Raw genomic sequence first — 27,729 nt, 5'->3', positions numbered from 1 at the left:
GTCCTGAAGAAGCCGGTCTGAAACCAGCCACTTTTGCTTATCTCTTTGGGCAGAGTGCCCAGACTGGGAAGCACGCCAAGAAACAGCAAACACAGCAATTAAAGAAGTAACTAATAAGGTGTATTGGTCACACAGCTGAAACAGAAATACATAGAGCAATTGCTGGTTGCTTACGCAAAACACAAAGGCAGTCCATAAAGCATTCCAGATGTCAGTGAGGGTACGAGAGAGTCACGAAAATCCATAAGCCAGTCCAGATTCCAAAGGGCAGGAGAGAGTCACGAGGTCCAAGAAGTCCAGAGTCCAAAACGATACAACAGGAACACAGCACGGTCACGGGTACACGGTCCAGAGCTTCTCCCAGGCAAACCAGATAAGCTCTGACAATTTCCTGGTCTGCGGACTGCTATCTAAATACACCAGCTCAGCCTCACAGCTGTTCCTTGTTCAGCTGGCGTTTATTAGCAATCCGCTTAGATCGACGTAACGCCTCCTTCTCTGCCCTTTGCTGTTTGAACGAGGGCACGTGTAACAAGTCTGTTTGCTCCTCTTCTAAGTCTGCACTGGATGAGGCCTCTGCTGGCTGTTGATCAGCCAAGCTGGTACTGGGTCCCGCCTGTGGCTGCTCATCCCCAGAGTCCTCATCCTCAGACAACTCACCATTCCTTACACATTCCAACTGGTGGATCTTTTGGTTAGAAATGTAGTGTAAGTCTATTAATTCTGTGTTCTCTTTTTTTCCAGGGAAAAAGTGAAGAAACTGTGTGTTCATGGATAGAATTGTATTTTGTTTGTCCTTTATTCCAAAGATGACAGCAGAAAATACCAACTATACTTTAGGACAAGAACCTCTGGCTTGGCTAACTTACATTTTGGAAGATTATCGAAACTATCTGGCATACCCATTGATAATGTCAGTGATACTGATAATATTGTATTATCCCTTTGCAGTACTGTTCTTTATAGTTTATTGTGGTAGTGCATTTTATGCCATCAGTAAAAATTTTTACAAGTTACCAGAAGATATTACTAATGAAAAATGGGACAAGATAAAGCAAAGATTTGCATTTCTGTCGGATATTGCAGGAAAGATTTTGCATGGTAAGCATGATTTTCTCACTTAAGATCTACAGAGATGAATTTCAAATAGTTCTTCTGGTGCAGTATCTCTTCATTTTAGAGGGGGAATTCCACTATCCTCTTAGTTTGCTGCAATGGTCCATTGAATGTGATTTGATCATGAGCTGAGAATGTTATGTAACCCAACCTCAGTTGAACACTATGGTGAAGAACACTGTGCGTTCTGTCTTGAACACAACCATCAGCCTTGTTAGGTGGGGAGCCAAATAGTTACAAAAGCTATAAAAATCATAGGAAAACATAGAAGAAAGCTTTCTGAATGGTGGATTCACACTACACCTAGGCAGAGATACAAAATTTGCATAGCACCTAAGTTCTATCTTTCAATTTTTCCTATAATTAAGAACTGTAAAAGTTTATCAGATTTTCTTTTCATACTGCATGAAAAACCAAAAGTTGATATGTATCTGCAAAGGCCACTTGTTTCAGTAGTTTTTTTTGAAAAATATTTAGGTTGCTCTGTTTTTCTATGACCTTTTTGGCCACAGAAAACTCTTCTTTAGTCAGGACTGTGATCCCTAGACAACCAAATGGATCAAATTTCAAGTCATCTACAGATGCCCCTGCATGGATTTTTTCATCATTTTCATAAACTCTCATCTTCAATTCATCAAGTACAACATCAATGACTTCAAAATATATTCTTACCAATTATTCAGTTTGTCTCACCTTTTCACTAGCATTTTAGGGACATAATACTCTTTTGGGATTGCACTTTTCTTCTTTAGCCTATTGGGTTGAGTTTCTTCTTCATTGTTGATCACCTGCAGTTTCCTAGCGTCTTGAAGGACTGTATGGAAAGTATCATTGTTTTGAAGGACATTATGGAAAGTATCATTGTTGTGAAGGTTTTGGATTGTTTGCACTACTGAACTGCTAATGGCTCAGATTCCTTCAGTCTTGCTTCATGGGCTTGCAGGAGCTCATCTGCGGATTCTAGGATCTCTAGAACTTTCTCCACAAACACTAAAGAGAAACAGAATTTGTAGTTTTTCATGAGAACAAGTAGTCCTTCATTTCTCTATTAAATTTTCCAGTTTTCACCTTTTAAAAACAGTAACAACCACCATAAATGCTGCATTTGTAATTAGCCCAAACAACTCTGGTAGTTTTCCAGTCACCAATGTTATTCCAAAAGGCAGGCAGGCTTTGACCTTCACACAAATTTACAAACCTTTCCATGCTTAAAAAATGCATGAAGCATTGGTGAAAATATTGCTTGAAAGATTTGATATTGTCCATAGCTTTTACAATATCCATCTAGAGAAAGTGATTCCTGCAGTAATAATAGAGACTTTTTCTCTGAAGTTCCTTTTGAATTAGGACGTGCACTCTGTCTTTTCTGCCACTCAGACAGCATGCCCCATCGCAATAAGATTGGATTAAAACTTAGATGGGCCCAGATTTTCTTCTTCAAACACCTTCATTATCAGTTTTATAAAGGATGCAGCATCCATGTGTTTACTATAAAAAACAGATTCACAAACCTTGCTGTTTTCAGGTATCAGATTTCTAATACAACATTTTCACAATTGCTCTTGTCTCTAGTAGCACATTCTAGGGGGATGTACCCTGGAGCACCTGAAGTATGCTGTATTTTGTACTATGTCTTCTCCAACAACTTGTGCCATGATGCCTACAAATTCATTCTGCATTTCTGAAAACTTGTAATTTGCAGTTTTAAACATCTTCTTCCTAAATTTGGCCAGTTTTCCACCATGAAGTTATTTAAGCTGCTTTTCTTTTTCTTCAGACAATATGTCCCCCACATTACTAGCTGATGATGACTATGAATTGAATAACATCAACAATTGTTTTAAAATAATATCTCTTGTTATCAAGTGCTGAAGAATCAACTAAAGCAGACAGAGAGGTTGCAACTGAGAGATGCCCTTTTATTCCATGCCACATGGATATTGTTAAATGTGGACCTAAGATGTAGCATGTTTGTGAAACCCTCTTGATTTATCAAATGCTTTCTTCTAGTCCTCATAGAGGCATTTTGTTTGGATCTGTCTGTTAGAAAGTTTCAATAGATGTAGCAGAATACTGCATTAGCTGATGGAGAGTACTCTAACCATATTTATGGATTCATTCTTGGTGGAAATGACAGCACTTGTTGGAAATTACAGACCATTTTTACTAGTTGCTGGGTAGATTTGTCTGCCCCCAAATCCTGAAGAGGCATCATGCTGCAGTTCACAACATGAAGTGAAAATCAGACATAAAAGCTGTGTAGCAGGCACAACATTGGTATGATTCCCACAGGACTCTGTCTCCATCTGCTCTCTATCTATTTGTGGCTATAGTGGGTGCTTTAGAAGAATAAAGGAGAATTGTGGGTAGCTATTTTTCCAGACCATTCTATGTTATGTCTTCACTATGCCCTTGAAGCACTTGACTCTAATCTATTCACTATCATTATGGCTTCAGAAGGAACAAACTCTTCTTTTCTTATTACAGTCAAATAAATAAATAGCTCCTTTATTGCTGACTGTGTAGAGAACATTTCTGAAACTGAAAAGCAGAATAAAAAAGGCCAATGAGATGAAATCTAACTCTAGGCCAAAATATAAAGTATGAATATTTAACTATTCAATAGTGTTACCATAGTTTGTCACTTAAATGAACCATAGGGGTATGCCGAAAAAGAGAAACTTTGGCTCTGGAGAAAACATGAGTATATGGACATTTCTAGTCCCACTGCACTTTTGGAAAGAGCACTAATAATAATAATAATAATAATAATAATAATAATAATAATAATAAATTTATTACCAGCCTCTCCCTCTGAATCAAGATGGGGAACAACACTAAATAAAATATAATACATAAAATTAGTTTTAAAAGGATATGAACCCAATACAATATTAAAATAACAGTCTCAGCATCTTAAAATTCTTAGGTTTAAAATTCATCTGAGTAGACCTGCCAGAAGAGATTAGTCTTTACAGCTGTCTAAAACGCAGAGGGAGCATTAAGCAGCATTAAGCTAAAGTACATAATTGTTGCTGTTCCTAACTTTCATTCTTTAAATGAAGTTGCCATGGACATGTTGCAGTCATTGACATCTCACAAATAAAAATGAGAGGAAATAAAAACACTGAAGTGGGACGCTTCCGTAGCACATTCAGAAGTAAGTGAATTGAAATTAACATATAGCAGGAAGGCATAAGAGCAATAGATTCAGAGCCTAACATTTCCTCACTGCACTACTTTCAGACCCCAAACATGAATAGCAGGAACACCCCTCAGAATAAAAGGCAGAAGGGCAAGCTGTGTACATCCTGTGCAAAGCCATAAAACACCACTACTGTTTTAGCAACTGAATCATCCAGAAGAGGAAAATCAGAATAGTGCATGTACAGCCTAGAATAAGATTCAGGGACCCTCATATGGCTACAATGTCCAGCATCTGACCATGCTGGATCACTGGGCAGAAGTCTCAAGGCAAACATTGCTGAATGGGGTCAGTTCAGCAGCACTTATTCCATTTTAGCCTTCAACATTTCTACTACATACTAGCATTGTGCATGGACCCCCCGATCCGCTTATCTTCCAGATCGGCAAATTGCGGATTGGTCCGCTCCGCTCCACTCCGCCTATAGTCCTCTCCGCTCCGCTGCGAATTTCCGGATCCGGATCGGAGCTCCGCTTTTCCCCCCATAGGCTTGCATTGAAATCCAAAAAAGTCTACAACTTTTTTCTTTTAAAGTTAGAAATCTCAAGTTTGGCACCATGACACCTCATGGACATATACATATGCATGCCAAGACTCAAGCAAATCCAAGCATCCCCTGATTTTCGGGGAGTTTTTGAAAACCGGACACCCCATTTTCAGACATGGGATTTACTCTGACATTTTAAAAGATAAAATCTTGGAAGCAGGCACCCTCACAGATGCCATGTAGATCCACATTTATGGCAAGTTTCAAGCAAATCCCATCATCCCCTGATTTTTGGCGGGGCTTTAACATCTAACCCATAACCCCAATTCACACCCCTTTCAATATCTCCGTCCATTTTCAAGTTAGAAACCGCAAACTTGGCACCATGATAGCTTATCCATGGATACACATGCATGCCAAGACTCAAGCAAATCCCATTATCCCCTGATTTTGGGGGAATTTTTGAAAATCGGACACCCCTGTATCTCAGGGATTTAAAGCTGCAGACAGCTCAATGAGGCCATTTCAAAGGAAATCCCAACATGCCATGAATTGGGGAGTAGAGATAAAACTATATGAATCTACTTCCACACTTGAAAATTTTATTTGGAACTTCAAAAAGTCTAAGTGAGCGCAGGAAGGACTTATCCCCTGAGTCAAAGCAAGACACACACAAACCATCCCTGCGAGGCGGGCAGGGGAGGAGGGAGGGAAGGCAGGCAGGCAGCAGACATTACTGGGGGCATAAGGAAGTGCGGCAAGGATGGTTTGTTTCAAAGCCAGCAGTAAAGTCATGCATTGCAAAGTGCAAACCATCCCTGCGAGGCAGTCACAGAGGAGGAGGAGGACAGGCGGGCAGAGAGCCAGACAGAGATATGCCATAGATCTAGTATGGAGGAGTCAGTCCCGGCAGATGCCCCACCACAGTAGCACCCTGGGTGGGGTAAGGCAGGCAGGCAGGCAGCAGACATTTCTGGGGGCACAAGGAAGTGAGCCAAGGATAGTTTCAAAGCCAGTAATGCAAACCATCCCTGTGAGGCGGGAGCAGCACAGAGAGATGCCTTTTCTTTTGCATCCCATAACTAGGAGGCTAGGAGGATAAGAGTAAAGCTTTGTGATCCTTGCTTCAGAGTTGATTGACTGCACTGCGATCACAGCCATTACTAAACAACAAAATAATAATGTTAATAGCAGTACTAATTAATATTAATAGCAACAACAACAACAACAACAACAACAACAAGGAGTTGAACCACAATGAAAGCCTGTCTGACCTCACTGAAGAGGAAAAGCCAGGAGAGCTTGGGCTATGGGGTGTAAATATAAAATGAAATAAATAAATAAATAAATAAACAAAGGAGAGGTAGAATTAAAAGCAGCAGTGTTGCTGAATAAACAACAGGAAGTATTTTTAAAAAAAGGCTATATCTGTCTTTTACCAGTAAGAGGAAAGTGGATATGCCAATTTGACTGGCCCTGTCTAGGGACCAGTCTTTAAGAAGCAAACTAACACTTCAACTCATGATAGGCATTAGTCTCTCTCCACTGGTTACTCTTTGGAGGACTCTGATGACCCTCCAAGGGCAGGACACAGTGTGTGTGCACTGGGCACGTCCACATGCCCTAGGAGACCTTATCCCCTTGCACCACATCTATTCAGTTGTTCAACAAGGTTAGGGTGGGTAGCAGTGCTGTGTTTCCTATCTGTTATTTATTTGCTTAGTATATGATTTCAGGTTGTGTTTGTGCATTTGGTGGGGCTACTGTTTTAAAAAACACTGGGAAAAGTCCGTTCAGACTAAGAAAGAGAAGTTTCCCAGTATTCCAAGTTACTAGTATCCCGTTTTGCCTATCCCCTCCTCCAACTTTGGGATCATGTGATCATGATTCTGCCTCTCAGCACTTCAAAAAGGTACCTCTCCTGCTTTTTTTAACCTGCTTTTTAAAAAAATTATAGCAAGCGAACTGCACCATGCAGAGAGCTGAGAGTAGGCTCAAAATTACCCCCAGCCACGACTCTCTAAGCACACCCACTTTCAGAAAGATAGCTTTAAAAACAACACAGTTATCCCCTATTCTTTTCCGCAATGCAATCCTATGGGCGTAATTTTCCAAAATGGCGGGCGGAGCGCTCTGCGAAAAGAGAAGCGCTCCGCCTATGGCAGCTTCTCTTCGCTGTGTTTCTAAAGGTCCGCGGTCCACTTCTACTCTGCTTCTGGGCAAGGCGGAGCAGGCCAATTCGCTTCTGATTCTCTGGTTCTAATCGGAGTGGAGCACATCCCTACTACATACTCTTTCTCCCCCTATCAGAAACACATTTTAAAACCTGGCAGTATACAAACTGATTATTTACTTTAATTCTCAGCATTTTCACAAGTCATTCTTGCTTGTTCCATTGTAAACATGGCTGAGGATATCATTTCACCACTATAGGTTTTTTTAGCAAAGCAATTATAAATTTAGATATCACAATTCATTCACAACTTAACTTTAGCTTAAAAACAGAACTTTTGATCCTTTAACATTTTAAAGTTCATATTACAGGTATTGTATTTTGCTATTTGACCTTCCGTAGACTATCCTCTTTGCTTCCAGTAAGGATACAGATATTTATGTCATCTGCAAATACATGAAACAATGCTGAAGTCCTGTTGTATCATTTACAGGTTATGAGGTTTGCGGAATAGAAAACCTACCCAAAGGACCAGCGCTTCTTGTTTATTACCATGGATCCATTCCGATTGATTATTATCTTTTTGTATTGAGGATCTATAGAGTCACAGGAAGATTCCCTTATTCTGTGATAGATAATTTCCTGTCTCTTCTACCAGGTAAACACAAATCTTGGAACTTTAGATTACATAGAAAAACTATGCTAGAAGGAACTGCAGATGTGATAGTGGTGAGATATTGCTTCTTGGTCACCATCATTACCACATTATAGATGAAAAATGAGGTCTTGCACTTGTTCAGATTCATGCAGAGTTCTCTACCCTGTGTTCAAGCCATCTCTCTAGCCACTAAGTAGCTCCAACTCTCCAGTAAACCAAGGAGCATGGTAGGCTCTATTGAGAGGGGGGATAATATAACCAGGAAGCGACATTGAAGTCACCCAGGACTACAAACCTGAAGTCCTCCACACAAAATCTAAGAGCACCTCTGTGAGCTCAGACAGTGAGACTATTATTATTATTATTATTTATTTATTTATATAGCACCATCAATGTACATGGTGCTGTACAGATAACACAGTAAATAGCAAGACCCTGCCGCATAGGCTTACAATCTAATAAGTTGTAGTAAACAATAAAGAGGGAAGGAGAATGCAAACAGGCAGGGAAGTGTAAACAGGCACCGGGTAGGGTGAAGCTAACAGTATAATCCTGGAGTCTCCAAATGGAGCCCATAGGCACCAATTTACCATGCATTCCTTGCTTGGTACCTGCCATGCTTTAAGATTTATTTATTCTTAATTAAACCAGAAGGCTGGCATGTTCAAAGCAAGGCTTCCCTCCAATATCTTTATCTATGCTGAAAAGAGCTATTTGGTGTTTTGGAGCCCAGACCACACCTCTGCCTTGGAATTAAGTTATTGGGCAAGTTACTTTTTTCAGTCTTCCAGTTAAACATCTGGGAAATGGGTGCTTTGTGACTGGCCAACCCACCATTGCAAGCATTTTGTGACAAGGCAAGCACGTCCACCTCATAGCAGCCATTTTTGTGAGAGCACCCATGACACTCTCTCAAAATTCCCAAAGTGACTCAAAAATGGCCTGACTCTGCTGTTGTTGTTGTCGGTGTGTGTGTGTGTGTGTGTTGTCATGCAGGAAATATGAAATGCATTCTGTTTTCTATTTTAAGCAGAAATATAGTCATTATCTCTTAGCCCCATTTTTTCAGGATTAAAGTTGTACCTTCAGCTTGGTCGCTGCGGCAATCCCACAAGAGAAGAATGTGTGGAAATTCTGAAGAAAGGGAATCTATTGGGTCTTGCGCCTGGAGGACTTCGAGAGCAAAACTATGGAGATAAGAATTATAAACTTCTGTGGGGAAAACGTAAAGGATTTGCTCAAGTAGCCATAGATGCAAAAGTGGTGAGGGGTTGCCTGTGATTTTCCCATTATCTCCCATGTGTTGTCCAAACCGGCTTTTTTCTTCTTCTGGATACCATACTTCAATTGGATGTAATAAATTTATTCCCTAGCTACTTGTAAACCCATCATAAGGCACATGCCACCATAAGGCAAGATGACTATATGTACTATCTGGCCACATGCAGAGCCAAATTGTAAATGTTCTCATTCAAATTTTCTATGTGTCAAATTGCTTAGAACACCTTTACAGAGGTAACCATAGAGACAACTCAACATAGTTATGCATTTTAAAATGTTTGAATATTTGGTAAATTATCCTAACACTGACCTTTAGCTATTGTGTGTGGAAGTAGCCAGAGATTAATTCCTTCTTTATAAAATCCCAGAAAGATAGCACCAAGACAGCACCAAGATGGAATATCTATCTATCTATCTATCTATCTATCTATCTATCTATCTATCTAATCTTCAAATAGAAAATGGCAATGTTACATCTGACATCTGGGGAAGTGGTGTATAAAGAAGTGTATGGAAATACTGATTTGACACTTCATTTATTAATCAATTTATTACATTTTTATACTGCCCAACAGCCGAAGCTCTCTGAGTGGTTCACAAAAATTAAATCCATAATAAAACAACCAACAGTCTAAAAACACAAATACAAAATACAGTATAAAAAGCACTTTATGGTTTTTTATGGGCACTGCAATGTACCACCTATGGCCTGACCAAATTTGAGAGAGCTAATAATGATATTTTGGTGAAGATAATGGCTTTTACTTAGTTTCTTCCACATCCAAATATTCAGGACTGTAATTTGTGTCAGGAGAAAATCCCCCACTAGTAGTAGGGTAAAAGGCAGCTTCAGAGGAGGGATTTTCCTCAGCACCACAGGAGGAGAGGGGAGGGTTAAATGCCTCATCCAAACCTGCTGCAAATGGAACAATTATCAGTCCACTCACATCCACTGATATTTGCATTTTTCTGAACTTGCATGTTGAATTCAAAATCTTGCCTATTTTGGTACTAAGGAAGAAGCAGACAATGAGATTATTTGTAGACTGCTTCCAGATGGGGCTTTTATAGTGCCACCCCCTGCCTCATTCATGGAAATTTATTGGGTGTCCAGATTATGAAGTCTTCAACTCCTGTATTAACTTTTGTTAATATGCCAATTTAGTGCTACTAATAATGCTACTAATGTCAAAACCCTTACAATCTACCTCTCTAAACAAACTGCTAATCTCAATAACTTCTCTGCCATGAGGGAATCAATTTTATATTCAAGCAATAAAGAGTTGGCTTAATGACTTGATCAGCAAATTTCCTTCCTATCTGGTCAGCTTTTCTGTGCCACACTTCCCTTCAAAGCAGGATAACGCTCTGTCCTCTTTTGTAGGCCCTGTTTACTTTTTACTATATTTTATGTTCATTTCTTTGCATCATAACTACAAGTAAACAGACATGTGTACAGTAGTGTAGTGAACTTTCTTATCTGAAGCATTTCTCCCCCCGCCCTTTGGCTTAGAAACCTTGCTTTTCGTGAGCTTAGCTTGGAAAATTTCATTTTTCACAAAGCAGGTTCCTAGGTCATTGAGAAGTCAACATATTTCTACAAATGCTTTTGTAATGCTTTGTTAGAATCAAACTGATTCAAAGATATCACAATATTCAAATTGCTTCTTTATAAAAATGTTAGCTTAGGAGAGCGGAGCAATTTATGGGAGAAAAGTGAAAGAGCAATAGCTATTTTGTGGATAACTCTTTGAAAGGTAGCCTATCACACAGGTTGGTGCAGGAGTCTGGCAAGATGCAAAGACTTTGGGAGCATATTTTTTGTGACAAACTAATCTACATGGGCTGATGCAAAAAGAAATGTTCCGATACTATCTATCTTTGGATCTCTTTTAGCCCATCATTCCTTTATTTACACAAAATAACCGAGAAGGATATAGGATATATGGAAATACAGGTAAGTTAAACTTCATACTTTCTTTGGAATGTGTTTCTCAGATAATATACTCATGCACTCTTAGTTAGGAGTAAGCACTGTTGAATTCAGTGGGACATAACATCCAAGTAAAAATAGCAGAAGATCAAGCGGTAGGTATTATTTAAATCAAGTTATGTACATACAATTTTGCATGCTTTCATATCTATTCTGGTAATTGATTAAACAGTTGCTAAGCTAAGTTCATGAGCTCTCTCTGAAGTCTCTCAATATTTCATCCCAACCTTAATTTCATATGCAGCTCCAATGAGATGGCTCTATGAACGAACTCGTTCCATACTCTTTCCAGCATATGGATTATTTCCAGTCAAATTGAGGACACATATTGGACAACCAATTCCATACAATCCAAATCTAAGTGCTGAAGAACTAGCTGAAAAAGTAAGTGCTCTAAGATACATGGAAACCATAAAGAGGAGGCTATATGAGTATTGTAGTTAATATCTAGCAATATGTGATACATTAATCATACATACCAAAAGTGAATTCAAATTGTTTAGTGTCTACCAGATTGGAATCAACAAATCGGATCACACAAAAATGGTAGTAGTTTCTATATTCACGTAGGAATGTAGGGTATACAGAAGTATATAAGTTTCTAAATAAAAAGTTAAATTGGCACCCTTCCCAACCCACATCAATAGCCTGACAATGACCTGTAAGCTTGCAGAATGTACACTATGTGGAACTGTATATTGAGGAGTGTTAATAAGTGTCCTGACGAGCCATGCAGATGGCTGCATACGCATTCATAGACACACACAGTTAAGGAACCTTTTAACATTGGTTGCATCGCATTGTCCCCAGTGAGCACGTGCATATGCAGATCTATTTCAAAACAGAAGTATTAAGGAGCAAAGTGCCATTATCACTGATCACTGAGAATTAGATTGTTGCAATAATCATAGTAGAGCAGTTGTATAAATTTAAAAATGAATACAATCAGTTGATATAGGATTAAAAGTCCTAGGTATGTTACACTAATAAAGCACAGAGCATGAGATACTCTTCATGCATAGTGTCTGAAATATGGGGATAATAGCTCCAAAAATCCTCTCTGTGATTGAACCGAATCCTGGTCTTTGTAAAAAAAACACTAGGCTGTGTGTATGCTTGGTGAGCCCATATTTGAAAGGTTCTGAGAAGTTAGAAGGACTGGATCTAGGCCAAGTGGGATCCGTAAAGCTGACTGGGAGTGAAAAACAGGAAAGGAAAAGAAAGGAAAGGCAAGCGGTCTCAGTAGCTGTACTAAGAGACATTCACACCTATTTCCAGCATCAATTCCTCTTATAGAAGGAAGGCTCATACTTATTGCTCCACCATTCTGACAGTGAGTGTGTCACTCAAGTCTTCTGGAAGAATGGGTTGACCCAGTGGACCTAAAGCACATAGAAGTGGAAAGAAATGAAAGGAAGATTCCTGGCTACAGTCCTTTCCACTGGATCACAAGAGCAAGGCTGCCCCAAGAGCAGTGGGCTTCCATCCGAAAGTGGCTTAGAAATAGAGCAAAGTGCTATGTGCTTGCTCACCATACCACAGAAAAGAGTGTATGGAGGTGGAGGCTAAAATCCTTAGATAAATGTGTAGGAATCCTATTGGATCCTTTTCCTGCAGATGGCGCGGGGATGTAGGAATGTGTAGCGAGCTACTGGATTTCTTTTTATTTGTTCTAGTATAAATCTCTATGACACTAATTTAGATTGGGACCAGTGCACACCAGGAGGGCAGGATTTTTCCATGAAAATGCTGTCCTGCAAGTTGGGGGATATTTATTGCATGTTGGAGGAGGAAGCAGTAAAGAAGACACAGACACAGAGGTTGGGTTCAACTTGGGCCTCTTTATTTATAATTTGGTAGTAGCATCCCTCCCTGGATCTTCATGTGACTGTGCGGGAATTATTTTCTGTCTCAGGCCCATTGGCCTGTTATTACGGGCAAGCCACACTTCAAGACAGAAGCCGGTTCCCCGGCTCCTATCTTATCTGTCACTTTTTTTTTTTTTTATCACCCATTCACACCGGTTGAGTTGAACAAGTTTTCGGCCTTATAAGGAGGTAAAATGTTTGTGTGGAGGGGTGTGTGTCTGTTTTTTGCTCGTGAGAAACGGTTCTTTCAGATTTGGCCCTATTGAAAGCAGGATGGGTTTGGGTTTTTTTTTGTTTTTTTTTAATAATATTTTTTGATTACATAATACAATTACCACATAAGAAAATAAAATAAACAAACATACATCGCTTATAATTCCAAATTATACTTATCTAGTTTCCATAATCACATAACATAACATAAATGCTCCCCACCACCTTCCGGGATCTATTCTTGCTTCCAGAATCTCATAATTTCTTCCGGTGGTGATTTTCCACCCCCCTTAGAGAATACATATTCTAGGAACTGTTTCCAAATTCCCTCAAATTCGTTTACATTTGTTATACCTTTTCTTAACCTTATATTACATGTCAATTTGTCGTTTATAGCTATGTCCCAAATTTCCTTATACCACTCTTCTATATGATAATTTCCCTGCACCTTCCAGTTCCTAGCTATAATTAACCTTGCTGCTGTCAACAAATTAGTTATTAGTTCTTTAATCTCTTTATTACACTTTAAAGTACCATATAGTGATAGCAATGCTACCATAGGTGTCTCTTCCAACTCTATTCCCACAATTTTTTTTATTTCAATATACACCATTTTCCACAATTTTTGCACACATTCGCATTCCCACCACATACGTAAATACGTTCCTTTCCCTCCACAACCTCTCCAGCAATTTGCTGAATTCGTCTTATTTATTCTATTTAATCTCACCGGGGTCAGATACCACCTCCAAACAATTTTGTAATAATTTTCTTTTATTCTCACAGACATATTTCTCAACACTCTTTGTCGCCATATTCCCTCCCAACTCTGCTGCCCTATTTGCACTCTCAAATCAGTTTCCCATACCATCTTCCTCATTCCCCCATCTCTCCCTTTTCAGCCAATATTCTATAAATTTCACTTGTTAAACCTTTTATCCTCTTATTTTCTCCTATCTCAATTTGTTTCCTAAAAATCAAATCTTCAAATTTTGTCATTTTGCTACACTCCCCATTATCTCTTACCCATTTTTTTGTCCATTGCTCTAACTGCCGACAATTTAACCAATTTAAATTCTCCCCCTTAAACACCTCTTCTATTTCCCTTCCTCTTTTCGTCTCTCTTAACCAATCTTTTAACCTCATTATTTTTTTCTCTATTAAAATTTTGTTCAATCTCTCTTTTAAATTCCCTGGAAAATTCCTTAACATTATCACCGGTGTTAACGGAGATATTTTCGAAAATAACTCCTTCTTATATAGTCGCCAGATTTCCCAATGCTTTTTCAATAGCGGGTTTCCTATTTCTTCTCCGCTTTTTTTACTATCTTCTCTAAAAAATATATTTTCCAATTGCCACTCTTTATCTTTTTTTGCTCCATCCTCCAACCAATCTAGTTCCCCTACTCCTATAATTCCTTCTACTATGTGTCTTAACCTATTGGCTGTATAATATACCTTTATATTGGGGATTCCCAATCCTCCTTTCTTCTGTGCTAAGTACCACCACTTTTTGTTTATTCTCGCTTTCCCGCCTCCATTACAATAATTATTTACCATATTCTGCCAACTTTTTATCTCTTTTTCTGATATTCTAATTGGTAACATTCTAAATACAAAATTGAGCTTAGATAAAATTTTCATTTTAACTAAAGCTATTCTGCCAAACCATGACAAATTTAACTTTTTATATTTTTCTATTTTATCTATAATATCTTTCTTCAACTTATATAAATTCTCCTTTTCTAAATCCTCTAAATCTTTAACAATTTTAATTCCCAAATATTTAATTTGTTCTTTAACTCTCATTTTCCCTTCCTTTCCTTCCCAGTCTTGCACTTCTTTTTTTAAATAGTTAAATGTCATCATTTCTGATTTTTCCCAATTTATTCTTAATCCCGTAACTTCTTCAAACTCTTTCAAATGTTGTTTAATTCTTCTCATTATCCTTAGTGGATCCTTAACAGTTAACAATGTATCGTCTGCAAACATATGTAATTTTAATTCCTTTTTCAAGCCTACTCCTATAATCTCGTCCTCTCTTATCACATTTGCCAACAATTCCATAACCAATACAAATAGAACCAGCGAGAGTGGGCACCCTTGCCTAGTTCCTCTGGCCAGTTGTATCCTTTCTGTAATTCCACCGTTGATTACAATTGAAGCTGTGCTTTGAGAATATAGTTGTTCTATTATACCTTTAAATCTATCTCCAAATCCCATTCTTATTATTATCTTTTTAGTGCTTGCCAGCTCACACAATCAAACGCCTTAAATATATCCAACGCTAATATTCCCGCTTTTATTTTTAATTTCTTTACCTCCTGTGTCATATTTATAACTCTTCCAACTAAATTATGCATTTGTCTCCCTGCAATAAAACCACACTGGTCCTCTCCAATATAGTTCCCTATGAAAGTGTTCATCCTCCTTGCCAAGATGGATGAAAAATTCGCATCCTGATTTATTAAAGATATAGGTCTATAAGAATCAGGGATTGTCAAATCCTTATCTGCTTTTGGGATTAAAATAATTAATGATTGATCCCAAGATGGCGGTATCCTCTCACCTCCAATTATTTCATTATATAGTCTCAATAATTTTGATACCAACATTTTTTAAAAAGTTTTATAATACTCAGGTCCCAGCCCATCTAAACCGGGAGATTTACCCCCTTTCAATTTCTCAATAGCTTCCTCTATTTCACTTTGTGATATAACCCTTTCCATTAAATCTCTATCCTCCTTTATCAAACCCCTCTTTATATTTCTATCTATATATTCATCCATCTTCATCTTATTTACTTCCCTTCTCTTATACAACTCTTGATAAAATTCCTGAAATACTTTTATTTTCTCTTTCATAGTACAACATAACTTCCCCCTCTGATCTTTTATTATTCCAATTGAATTCTTAGATTTTTCTTTTTGTGTGAGTCTCGCAAGCACTCCAGAGTTCCTGTTACTGTTTTTAAAAAAAACTCTTTTCAAATAGATTAAGTTTTTCTGTACTTCTTCCAAATTTAAGTTTTCTAATTCCTTTTTCTTTGCTTGCACTTGTATTAATATTTGTTTATCCCTACTTTGTAAATATTCTTTCTCCAACTTTTTAATTTCCTCCTCTAATTTTTTTTGATTTGCTGCTTGTTGCCTCTTTAAAGTACACATTTCTCTGATACATATCCCTCTAGTCACAGCTTTCATTGTATCCCACACCATTGCTGTTGATATTCCTCCCTTTTCATTAATTTCCCAGATTTCTGATAATTCCTTCTGCATTTTCTCCACAACCAGGTCATATATTAAAATCCTAGTGTTCAGCTTCCACCTTTTCGCTTCTCTATAATCTCTTTTAATTGTAAAATCTGAACTAATTAATGCATGGTCTGTTACTTTGATTACCCCTAATTCCATTTTACATACCTTAGTTGCCAAATCTTTTGAGACAAAAATGTAATCTATTCTAGAATAAGTTTTATGAACTGGAGAATAGTAGGAATAGCCAGGCTCCCCACCTCTAACCAACCGCCATCCATCAATATAATCTTTTTCTTTTATTATTTTATTTAATATTGTAATATTATTCCTCATTTCCAATCTGGTGGGGTTAGACCTGTCCAACCTATTATCCATCACCATGTTAAAATCTCCACCTAAAATAACACTTCCTTTTCTAAAATCTTCTATTTCCTTGAATAATTGTTTATAAAAACCTTTTTGTCTCTCATTAGGTGCATAAACATTTATTAATGTATAATAATTTCCTTCCATTCAACCTTTTATCATTATATATCTACCTTTCTCATCCTTTTGTGTCTCCTCTATATCAAATCCACTTCTCTTTGATATTATTATAGCCACCCCATTTCTTTTTGTGGTCCCTAAAGACTTTTCGTATAACACTGCCCATTTCAATCGGATTTCATTTTCGTGGTCCTTCCCCTGGTGTGTTTCCTGCAGATAGATAAAATCAGAACCTTCTTTATTTAGTAACTGCTCTATTCTTTTCCTTTTAACAACTGCCCCCAAACCTTTGACATTGAGTGTTGAGACCCGTATTTTTTTATCCATATCCCTTTTCCCTTCTTCCTTTTAGATCCCTTACACGCACCCCAGTGAACAATAACAACATTTCTAACATATAATACAAAGCCCCCTCCCCCAGCCCCCTCCCCTCCCCCCATTTCTATTCCCCCCTCTAATCCTCCATAGGCCTAACACCCCGGCCATAGCTATAGCCCTAAGGGGGGGAAGGTGGAACCCACTGACCCTTCCGGTGAGCCTCTATTTTAACTGTTCATACTTTATTGTTGTTAATTAATATTTTTTTTTTAAAAAAAGTTTATTTTCCACTTGCACCAGGAATTGCATCTCCTTCTTCTTCCTCCTGGGATAGCGAATCATCCTCCATCCCCAGGCTTCTCAGCAATTCCAGTCCTTGTTCCAGCAATGTTACTCTATGATGTTTCCCATCTCACATAAACTTCAAAAACACAGGGTAACCCCAGGAGTAAGCCACACCCTCCCGCTTAAGTTTTGCTGTGATTAACTTAACACTATTCCTCCAAGTGATGGTCTGCTGACACAAATCATTATAAATTTCGACTATTGATTCCTGAAATTTCAATGTTGTTATTGGTCTTAATTTCTTCATAAGCTGCTCCTTCTTCTAATAATTAGCAAATTTGACCAAAATATCTCATGGCGTTGCTCTGGAACTGCTCCCTGCTACTCGGTGGATTCTATCTATCTCCATCTCTGTTATCTGGAAGTCTGGGATCAACTCTTTAAACCATTTCATAATCACCATCCTCAGGTTTTCTCCTTGCATCTTGGGGAAATTCCTAATTCTCAGATTCCCCCGTCTAGACTGGTCTTCGAGGTGGATCAGTCTCTTCTCAACTTGATCAAAAATCAGATTGTGATCAGATAATTGTTTTTCATGCTTAACTACTTGATTGGAGAGCTGCTTAATTTCTGTTTTTACTTCTTTCACATCTTTCTCTTTGAGCTACTGCAACAGCCAGCTCCTGCATTTTTTTAGAAACCTCTTCTTTCATCTGCTTCATCTCATTGAGTGTTGCCTCACTGTTAGCTTTAAATAGCTCTTTAAGCTCTTCCATAGCTGGATCTGGCTTCTTTCCAGCTTTAGCGGCCATTTCCTCGTCTGCAAGCTCTCCCGTCTGTTTATCAAAATCCTGATCACTCTCCTCTCCACTGTCACTAGACGTAACTTTTCTTAAACGTGCATGTGATTTATCAGAAGGATGAACTTTATCCCTGGCCCAAGTGTGTTTTTTATTATTCAGTTTATTTTTCCGTTTTGGCATTTATCTCCAACGTACTTGTTACCGAGCGGAAGTCAGTCCTTTATAATTCTTTTTAATTCTCAAATTAGACTCTCCCTTTAGCTCAGTAACATAGAAGTCTGTTATATTTCTTCCAAATGCTGATAAAAGCGTTTAATTGCTATCTCTGCTCTCCGGTAGCCATAAATCACTGTTCGCAGTCCGGCTGAGCTCAAAAGCGAAACTAAGTTATTTATAGCTCTTCCAAGCCTCTGCGACACAGAAACTCAGCCTACGCTGGCAGAGAAATCTCCTCAAGCATTTAGAATAAACATTACTTAAATATCTTGCCAATTCTATTAGTTATTCATGCTTCATTCAGCTCCCATCCGGGAGCTGCAAAATTTTGCTCACCTTTGCATGGTCGTCAGGCTCCGCCCCCCTTATCTGTCACTTTGAAAGTGTGGGGAGACAGCCCTATTTCACCCCTGCTTGCTGCCATAACGATAGCAAGTAGATGAAATAGGAGGGCCTCCAAAGGCACACCATATCCTGACACATGAGCCTCAGAGCCCCATGGAGCAGGCCATCTGGATATGCCAATCACCCAAAATGGGTGGCAGTGTGCTTACCATCCCTATCTAAACTATCCAATTCCCGCACATCCCTGCCAATGAAGAGGACCAAGCCTCAGCTTAGGTCCACTTCCCCCACCCCAGGAGGCAGTCCCACAGACCCACATGAAGATCATGTAGGAAAATTTCATCCCCACATTGGAATGATGCACTCCGTCTGCCCTGTATAGCTTTTGTCTGGTCACTAGTATGTCAGAGTGAGGGATAACCCATCCCGGTCTGCCCTGTAAGAACAATCGCAACTCCCTATTAACTTTCTTGACTGCCCTATTTAATCCTCTGGGCTTGCTCTCCTCGCGCCATTGGTGCCGAGGTAGCATGTTGGACCATACAATGCTTGTATCTGGCCAACACTCCCAAATATGCATGAAATCATCCTGGGCCTGCAATATAAGGGCTTTCCCTTTGAGAAGGCCTAAATCATTGCCCCCCCAGGTGTATAACCAACACCTGTGGTGGGCTGACCACAACACTGTCACAAAACAACAACTGGAACAGACCGCCCCATCTCAGCCCTCGCTGGCCAACCCATTGGACGGATGCTTCTGGGCAAAGTCCCAACTGCGCACCAACAGCAGATCCCAATGCCCTGCTGCATGCTCAGAACACCATGCTGTGGCTGCATATCAATATTCTTATGGGCTCTGGTCTCCTCCATAAATCTATCAAAGAAACAACAACTATTAACTTGAACTGTTGGGCTAATTACCTTCTCATGTAGGTCTTAAAAGCCCGTGACCGCCACCTGCCAATTGTCCAGATCCGATCGTTGTGTAGGCCAGAACCAGCTGCCGTAGAAATGGCCCCTATCCTGAAGGAATGTGTCCCAAACTGGGCGTGGCCTAAACTAATCCGGGATAGCGCTTTCTTGGCTATTGCCCAAAACTGGTATTTGGTGAGTGGCTTGCCATCTTTGTGGCAAAATAAAAAACCGGGTAAGTCACCCCTAACCACAATAAAAGGTGGCATAGCTGCTACAGGACACAATTCCTCCCTAGCTGCAGGGGCCAAATCGACCCACACACCCCGTCCTTTCTGATCCATCTTGGAATGGCGCAAATGGATATGTACTCTATTTTCTTCTAAACGGAGATCATTCCATTGGAAAGCCCTACCGGAAAAGTCATCTTTGGAGCATGCCAGAAGTCCCCTGATCCGGTAAGCTCCAAAGAATGCTGTTAAGGCTGCTGCATGGTATAAGCACTGTTCATAATTGGAGAAACACAATTTGGGACACTGGGCATTAAGTCCCAGCAAAATCTCAGGGGTGATAGGCCTACATTTGTCAGGGGCTGGTGGGTTAACCCTTGCCTAGCCCTCTAACATTCTGCGCACCCAGAAATCAGTTGTAACATCCTCGAGCCCCTTAATTTTTGCTTCAAAGGATAAACTGGCAAGCTTTCCCTTCAAAGTCCTAATGGACAATCCAGTGCAATGCTGGATTACGCAAAACTTTTAGATGTGGTCCAGGGGTATGGGCCAAGTCTGTGGTAAGCCGAAATCAGCTCGGAAAGCTCTGAACTCCCTACCTGACCTTTCATACAAAGCACAAGTTCTGGGGGCCATGGACATCCTCATGGCTTCAACCGTCTCAGATCTCCAAGATCCTAAAGCTCCTTGGGCATAGGATCTGGGTGCCGCCTGGCCGTTGGGGCTAACTCCCGGAATCTGCACATCTGGTTATGCAACGAAGTGTCAGCAACTCCATTATCCAGTCCTGGTACATGGCGAGCATAAAAAATTACATTATATTGCAAACAATGTGACGTCATGGCTCTAACCAACCTCATGACCCTATGGTTCTTAGATGCAAGTGAGTTTACCACGTGGACTGTAACCATGTTGTCACACCAGAAATGTACTGTGGCACAGGAAAGAAACCTAGCCCAAAGCCAAACTGCCACAACAATTGGAAACAGCTCCAGAAAGGTGAGATCATGGCAGATATCAGATCCTTTCCAATGACGCGGCCACTGCTGGGCAAACCATCAGACTTTGAATATGACGCCAAAGCCAAAGGTTCCTGAAGAATCAGACCTAACTTGTAGCTGTGCCTCTAATAAAATTTCCTGTTGCCAGAAAGATACCCCATTATAACCCTGAAGGAAAGTGAGCCACACTTTGAGATCAGCGCGCATGTCAGCTGTAACTCTAATTTGATGCCGGGGCCTCACAGCTCCTTTCATCACTTCACAGAGACATCTTAAGAATGCACGTCCCAGGGCCACCACCCTACACGCAAAGTTGAGATGACCTACGAGCTGCTGAAGCTGCAGTAGTGTCACCTTCTTGGCTGCAACAGCAACCTTTATCAACTCTCGCATAGTATCTAGCTTCTCCTTGGGCAGACTACAAGATTGCTGGATGGAATCAATATGGATTCCAAGAAAGGATAAGGCTGTGGCTGGCCCTTCGGTTTTCTCCTGTGCTAAAGGCACTCCTAACTCGGATGCCAATGCTTCGAACTCTGCCATAAATTTCTGACAATGGTAGGACTGAGCCGATCCAGTGAAGAGGAAATTGTCCAAATAATGTATTGAGTTATTTAAACCCGTTCTCTACTGCCACACCCACTCAAGAAAAGTGCTAAACTTTTTGAATGTGGAACAGGAAACAGCGCATCTGAAAGGCAGGGCCCTATCTACATAAAATATGCCATTAAAATAAAACCCCAATAACTCAAAGTCATCCAGATGAATAGGCAAAAGACGGAAAGCAGATTTAATATCGCATTTCCCCATTAATGCCCCGTTTCCACAGTGCTGCACCAAGCATATGGCACTGTCGAAAGAGGCATAATGGATGGTACACAACTCATCCGGGATGGCATCATTAACGGAATCCCCTATTGGGTGAGACAAATTGTGAATCAAACGAAATTCACCTGGTGTCTTCTTGGGTACGATACCAAGGGGGGGAACCCTCAGTAAAGGCAAAGGGGTTTGTGGGAATGGCCCGAGCACTCGGCCAGCTCGCACTTTTTTGTCTTATTTTCGAAGAACCACATCCTCCATAACAATAATGGAAGATTGATTCTTAGTGAAAAAAGGCAATCTAACTCCCTGACAGGGGATTCTGAAACCTAAAGTAAAACCATTAAATAAAAACTAGGCATGACCCCATTGGGGGTAATCACGAAGCCATTTAGCCAGAACCTCCACTCGGACCAGGCTGGGGCCCTTTGAATGAAGGTCCGCTACTGTTGGCTTTCTTTCCTGGGAAGGTGTCCTTATTCCCTTTGGCTCCCTTGAGGTGTGGGCATGCAGAGTAGGAATGAGCTGCCCCGCACAAAGAGCATTTGTTCCGGTATTTACACTGGGATCTTGCACAAGCCCCTTTTGAACTAAACTCCCAACAGAAAAGGCGGGGTTGAACCACCTGTCTGGCAGAGCTCTGACTGAGCGTGGAGCTCGCCAGACGGGAAAGAATATGCCCGCTGTCTGCCCTCTCTCCTGTGATTGGCCTAGCAGGTTTCATAAATTGAAGCCATAATTCAGGCTCCTTAACATCCCATTTCAGCTCAGGTGTATAAACCGCCTTGAGGTGGAAAGCCTCATCATAGGCTAACCAAGCCGGGCCTAAGTATTCCATATAACAGCGGAAAATGATGTCTAAATACTTCACTAAGACAGTGGCCTTGTCGGGATGCTTCTGGAGTGCGACTCCCATAAAAATAATATAACCCACCAACCAGTTGGCCCATGTTCTCTCAACTTTCTTTTTCTTATTAGCCTCTTGCTCTCTGTCTTTATCCCTATCCTTATCAGTTTTTTTCCTCTTCCCGAAACAATAATGAAAATATATTAATGTACTCCCCCTTCCAAATTTTTTTCTCTGGTAGCGGGGAGCAGATGGTATCCAACTGGGCTAGAGATGGCCCCATAAGGCATTGGAGAACTCTTGGCAGAAGAATATGAGTCTGAGACTACTGTAGTAGTCGCAGTTGCTTCTGTCTGAGTAGTCTGGGCAGATACCATTGCCATGGTGGGAGACCTGAGTGACATTCCTGCTTCAACTTGTGTACCCTGACTAGCAGAAGATGCATCAACTCCCGTGGGTTTATCTGCTTCCTTCCAGACTTGTGTGCATGCATCCATGACCAATTTATGTGTAACCCTTAGCTCCTCCCTATCTTCATATTCAATAGGGTGTGAGAATGGCCACATTTGTCCCAGGGCCCAAGGGGGTACTCCCCAGGGTCCAAATGATGGCCATGGGTGTGAGTTGGATGCGGTGTGGATAGAACACTCACTGTGTGGAGTACTGGAAGCCACAGGTGCTGTTGTTGTTATAGGGTCAGTATCCGTCAAAGTTGATCCCTCCTGTATATCCATAGCGAACACAGGCCGTGCTCTTCCATCCGCATGCTTCTCTGATGTGCCTGGAATCTGTCTAGGAGGAGAAGACTGCGGTGTAACTATTGTATTGCCAGGCCTGAGTTTGCTAACCTTGGATTTTCTTGCCTGCAATTGCTGCTTTAAGTTAGCGTTATCCTGCTCTAATGCAGCAATGCGCCGTAGCACCTGATGCATGTCAGGTTCCTTCTCATCTGAAGAGGAAAGAGGGTGAGGAGTGGCCACTTGGCTGGGGTGCGCATGGCTTTGCCCTTCCCTTTCCTGCCCCCAATCCCCTTTTTGGGTGGCATATCCAAACCTCAGTGGGAGGCGAAAGCCTGACTGTAAGGCCTAGCAAGCTCGTTACAACTGTACCACTATTGCCTACCCTTGAGGTTTAGCTTCAATTTGAATATGGTGAACACGAATGATCAGGGTTGGCACCAGCCCACTCACAAGACGTGCAGGCCTGGATGGAATAAGGTAGGAAGAAAGGCCAGGAAAGAACACAGCCATCCAGGAACCATGGACAACTGTGGTGGGCTGCGTGTTGCAAGCCCACTGAGGAGGCCTGATTGCGCTGTAAAACCTTGGATGGGGTACCCCCTTCAGCTGCCCTGTCGGCCCACCGAGTCCAGCGTTGGCCCTCCCGGGTGGAGAAAAAACCCCTCCCCGGGTTCCTTCCCCCGGTGAGGCCCGAAGGGCGCCAAACCAGGCCCAAATATGGGCAATGCCGATGCTGCTCTGCCGCCTATGTCCACTGCCGCAATCGCTACCGCCGGGATTGCAGCTGCCTGCAAGGCCGCTGCCTTGCCACAGAAGTGGCTGCCGCTTCGCTGCTGCCGCCGCCGAATTTGCCACCACCGCAATCGCTGCTGCTGCCACACCTCCTCTTCCACTCGCCACTGACTGCTACACGTGCAGCAGTCAGCGCCCAGAAAGAGGCCGATGTCTGGTGAGGGCTGCTTATATAGAGCAGCCCCACCCAGCAGCTCCACGTAACCATGTTCCTGGGGAACGGAGCATTTATTTTGCTCCTCCCCAAACGCAACGGCCGGCTTTCCGCCCAAACTTTCAGTTGGGCATTCGCCGTTTTTTTTAAAGAAAAGTTTCTGCTGATAACAATGGAGGATTGTTGTCATGGTTGTGTGGGAGAATTTCCAGGAAAAACTGGTAGAAGAAATGTTTAATTCCCCCCTCTTGGTGTGTGGTGGTCTCAATTGAAACCATGGCTGCATGTGCTTACACAACAATAGACAAAAGCTGTCCCTCCTGCCCTGAAATTAGCATAATATGTGGTTTGGCTCTTGGAGAGAGAGACAATGGATGTTATAAAGCAGTAGAGTAGATCCTGCCCAAAGCTGTTTCTCTGCCAAAACCACACTTCAACCCCAACTGATATGGATCCAGATAATCAGTCCAAGAGCTTCTGGAACTAGGGTTAAGTGAAGACAGAGAGATGGGGAAAGGAAATAATTATCACTCCCTGACAGAAATTACAGCCAAGGGTGGTATGATTTCTCAAACAGAGGTTAAAGTTGGACTGCAGTGATAAATTGTAATGGAGGGAAAATGAGAAATGTAAATGTCCCTTAAATGTATGCCCTCTCTCTTTCTTTTGCAAGGCCGCTATATCCTTTAGCTCTAACTGCTTCCATCTCTGGAGTATCTTTGATCCCATTATCAGAGGCAACAAGTCTATTTACGTCAGTTGCTGGGGAACACGGGTGGGAGGGTGCTGTAGCACCATGTCTTGCTTGTGGGTGCCTGGTCGAGGCTTGACGTGGCCCTTCCATAATTTAGTATTTCCATTCGTTTTGGCACTTTCTCCTGGAAGCACTACACTGCTACCACTAATAGCCAGGGTGGCATTAGATTCTAGCCATACACTGGTTTGTTAGTGGTATTTCCTGATTGTTGCCAGTAACCATTTGCTAGAGGGTAAGCGTGAACACAGTGTTGGATGAGATGGACACTTAGTCTGATCCAGCATGGCTCTTCTTGTGTTCTTATCTTCTTATTCTAAACTATGGGGGGGTTTCTCTCTCTTGCCTCCGAACAGACCAAAATTGCAATGGAAGCTTTGCGAGACAAACACCAGAAAATACCAGGAAGTATACTGAGAGCTCTTTGGGAACGCTTTGAGACACATCACAAAGATGAATAGTGTGAATAATTAACTGCATGGATACTGTCTTTCTTCAATGATCCTTTGAAGCACCTTTAAATGGATTCAGATATCTTCAAGTGTAAGGTGGCCATCTGTCTGGGTTTGCCTGGACAGGTCTGGAAAATGGGATCCAAACTGGGGTCTGTGGGAAAAATTCATTATTTATCCTGATATCCGGAATAGTTGTGCCATCAAGCCTCACCAATGCCCTGATCACTTGGAGGCTGCGCTGTACTTCTGTGCTGCATTTCCCAGTTCCATTTGGGGCTTGTTCTTGGTTGGTTTAATGGTGCTGGTGAAGAGTTTAAGGTAGATTCCTGCAATGAACAGGAGTTTGGACTCAATATCCTTGTAGACCCCTTCCAACTCTACTATTCTATGATTTTATGATTCTATGAAAACCTCTGTGTCGCTGAGTGGGAGGGGCTGGAGGATGCATTTCCTGCACTTCCCGGAATATGTCTCCAGCCTCTCCTAGCAACCATAGCCAATACATGTGATTTTTCTCTTTTGCCAGGGGTAATATAGCATTTAGATATCACTTTGAAGTAAGCTTCTCTCAAAGTTACACAGAATTTATTCCTCACAAACATTCCAATAATTCAATTTTCTCTGAGCTCCCTCTCCTACTAAATTGTTCTCTTTTTGGATTTATGCACCCCAAAATCTATCTTCCTTTGACCTTTTTCAGAATATACTTCATAAAGGCTATGGGATCTTTGATTTTATGGGATCTTGGACAATAAAAAAGCATTCTACCATTATAAATGGTTAAATGGGGGTGGCTCATTCTAACATTCATAAAAAATCATCAATCTTGCTGAAATGTACATGTGCCAAAAAGAAATGTTGGTTTTACATACCATGAAAATTTCAAGAAGATTAAAGATTGAGGAAAGTAGGGCAGTTTAAAGTAGAAAAGAAAAAAAAATCTCTTTGAATCAAAATAGTTTTGATAATTTTCACTGGCGAATATTTTTCTCCATGTTTCCTGGTGAAATTAGCATTTACCTAATTACAATCTTGATTATTTCTATTTCCTTTGATGTTTTACTTGATGGAATAGCTTTTCTTTTTTTAAAATTTCCTTCGGTTGATTTTTAGTTAATATTTCTTCATCATGTTATAACATATAGTGCAACCACCTTAATTCCTAATGCAAGCATGCTCAGGAGCATCTCCTCCACCTCCCTCCTGCCTCAGCTAGATTGGAATATTGAAGGAAAATGGCTGCCACCTAAAGCATAGACATGTCCTCTCAGAAGTAAGTTCCATTGAGGGTTATGGTCTTACTTCCTCGTTAGTGTGTAGGGGATTATAGAGCTTCAGCCCAGCTCGGAACTGATCTTCCAAGTTACATACATGTAGCCTTCAGGAAGATGGAAGGTCCCTGGCTACTTGCTTCTTTATCCCTCTGGTGGTCAACAGGCCCCATGACCTGTCTCTGCCAATCCTGTGCCCTCTCGGGCCCTTTATTTATTTATTTATTTAAAAGGCCATTCCTTTTCACAGCTGAAACAAATAAACACCCTAATTAGCCCGACCTTAGCCAGGCTGAAAAATCTACAGGTGCTGTGGTAGGTGCCATGTTAGGCAAAGGTTTTGGGGGGCCCTGGGGTGATCTCGGTTAAATCCCACTCTCTGACATACATCACAAGAGCTATAAAAAATCTTTCACTGCTTGCACCACTAGAGGCCAGTAGAAGTCTTTGGAAACTCTGTCCTGTGTTCACTTAATTCCTAGGTCCCCTGCCCCCAGACCACCACATGGGCCAGTTGGAGAACTGGCTCCTGAAAACCCTGAGGCACCACCAGTTGTCTGCATACTCTCCACTGCTGGTCGGCACCCTTTCGGGCAAACTCTCAATTCAAAACCCCATCCTGCCAGAAGAAGCAGGTGGGGTGCTGGGGGGTTACTGTTGAGACCTCTTTCTCAACCTCAGCATGGCATTCCTACAAGGAGGGGTCATGGTGCAGGGCTTCTTGGAGGGCCCAGCTAGGGGCATCCTCAAGGGATTCAAGGCCCCTTCCCTCCCTTGGTCCTTCCTCTGTGGGTTGTGCCTCCACTCCTCCTGGAACTTTGGCGGGGGGAAGACAGCCCCTGTCCGGGTGACCCTCTGCCTCGGGCAGATCCTCCAGTTTGTCCTCCGTCCCCTGAGTGGCTTGTTGGGTGGCTTGGCTGCAGGTAAGCGCCCCCATTGTGGCTGCTAGATATGCAATGTCATTCCTGAGGAGAATAGTCTGGAGGAAATTCCAATGAACAAGAAAAGTTACTTCCCCTTTGCAGCCTGCATACTCCACCGGCACTC

General features: G+C 41.3%; 1 protein-coding gene across 2 annotated transcripts in view; it reads left to right on the top strand.

The window, feature by feature from the left end:
* The window catches only part of LOC134401619 (DGAT1/2-independent enzyme synthesizing storage lipids-like), a 225,776-nt gene extending 200,266 nt beyond the window's left edge, over nt 1-25,510 (top strand). For both annotated transcript variants that reach the window (XM_063130729.1, XM_063130728.1), the window contains exons 2-7: nt 745-1,101; nt 7,475-7,639; nt 8,709-8,902; nt 10,817-10,877; nt 11,158-11,297; nt 25,313-25,510. In XM_063130729.1, the coding sequence (XP_062986799.1) occupies nt 771-1,101; nt 7,475-7,639; nt 8,709-8,902; nt 10,817-10,877; nt 11,158-11,297; nt 25,313-25,417 (996 nt within the window). In that variant the 5' untranslated portion in view covers nt 745-770 and the 3' untranslated portion in view covers nt 25,418-25,510. The remainder of the gene's footprint in view (nt 1-744; nt 1,102-7,474; nt 7,640-8,708; nt 8,903-10,816; nt 10,878-11,157; nt 11,298-25,312) is intronic.
* Nucleotides 25,511-27,729: the final 2,219 nt, after the last annotated feature.

This window comes from Elgaria multicarinata, chromosome 7 (assembly GCF_023053635.1).
Source record: "Elgaria multicarinata webbii isolate HBS135686 ecotype San Diego chromosome 7, rElgMul1.1.pri, whole genome shotgun sequence".
NCBI lineage: Eukaryota > Metazoa > Chordata > Lepidosauria > Squamata > Anguidae > Elgaria > Elgaria multicarinata.
The sequence above is the reverse complement of the archived record's forward strand: the minus strand, read 5'-3'. Positions and strand labels throughout refer to the sequence as shown.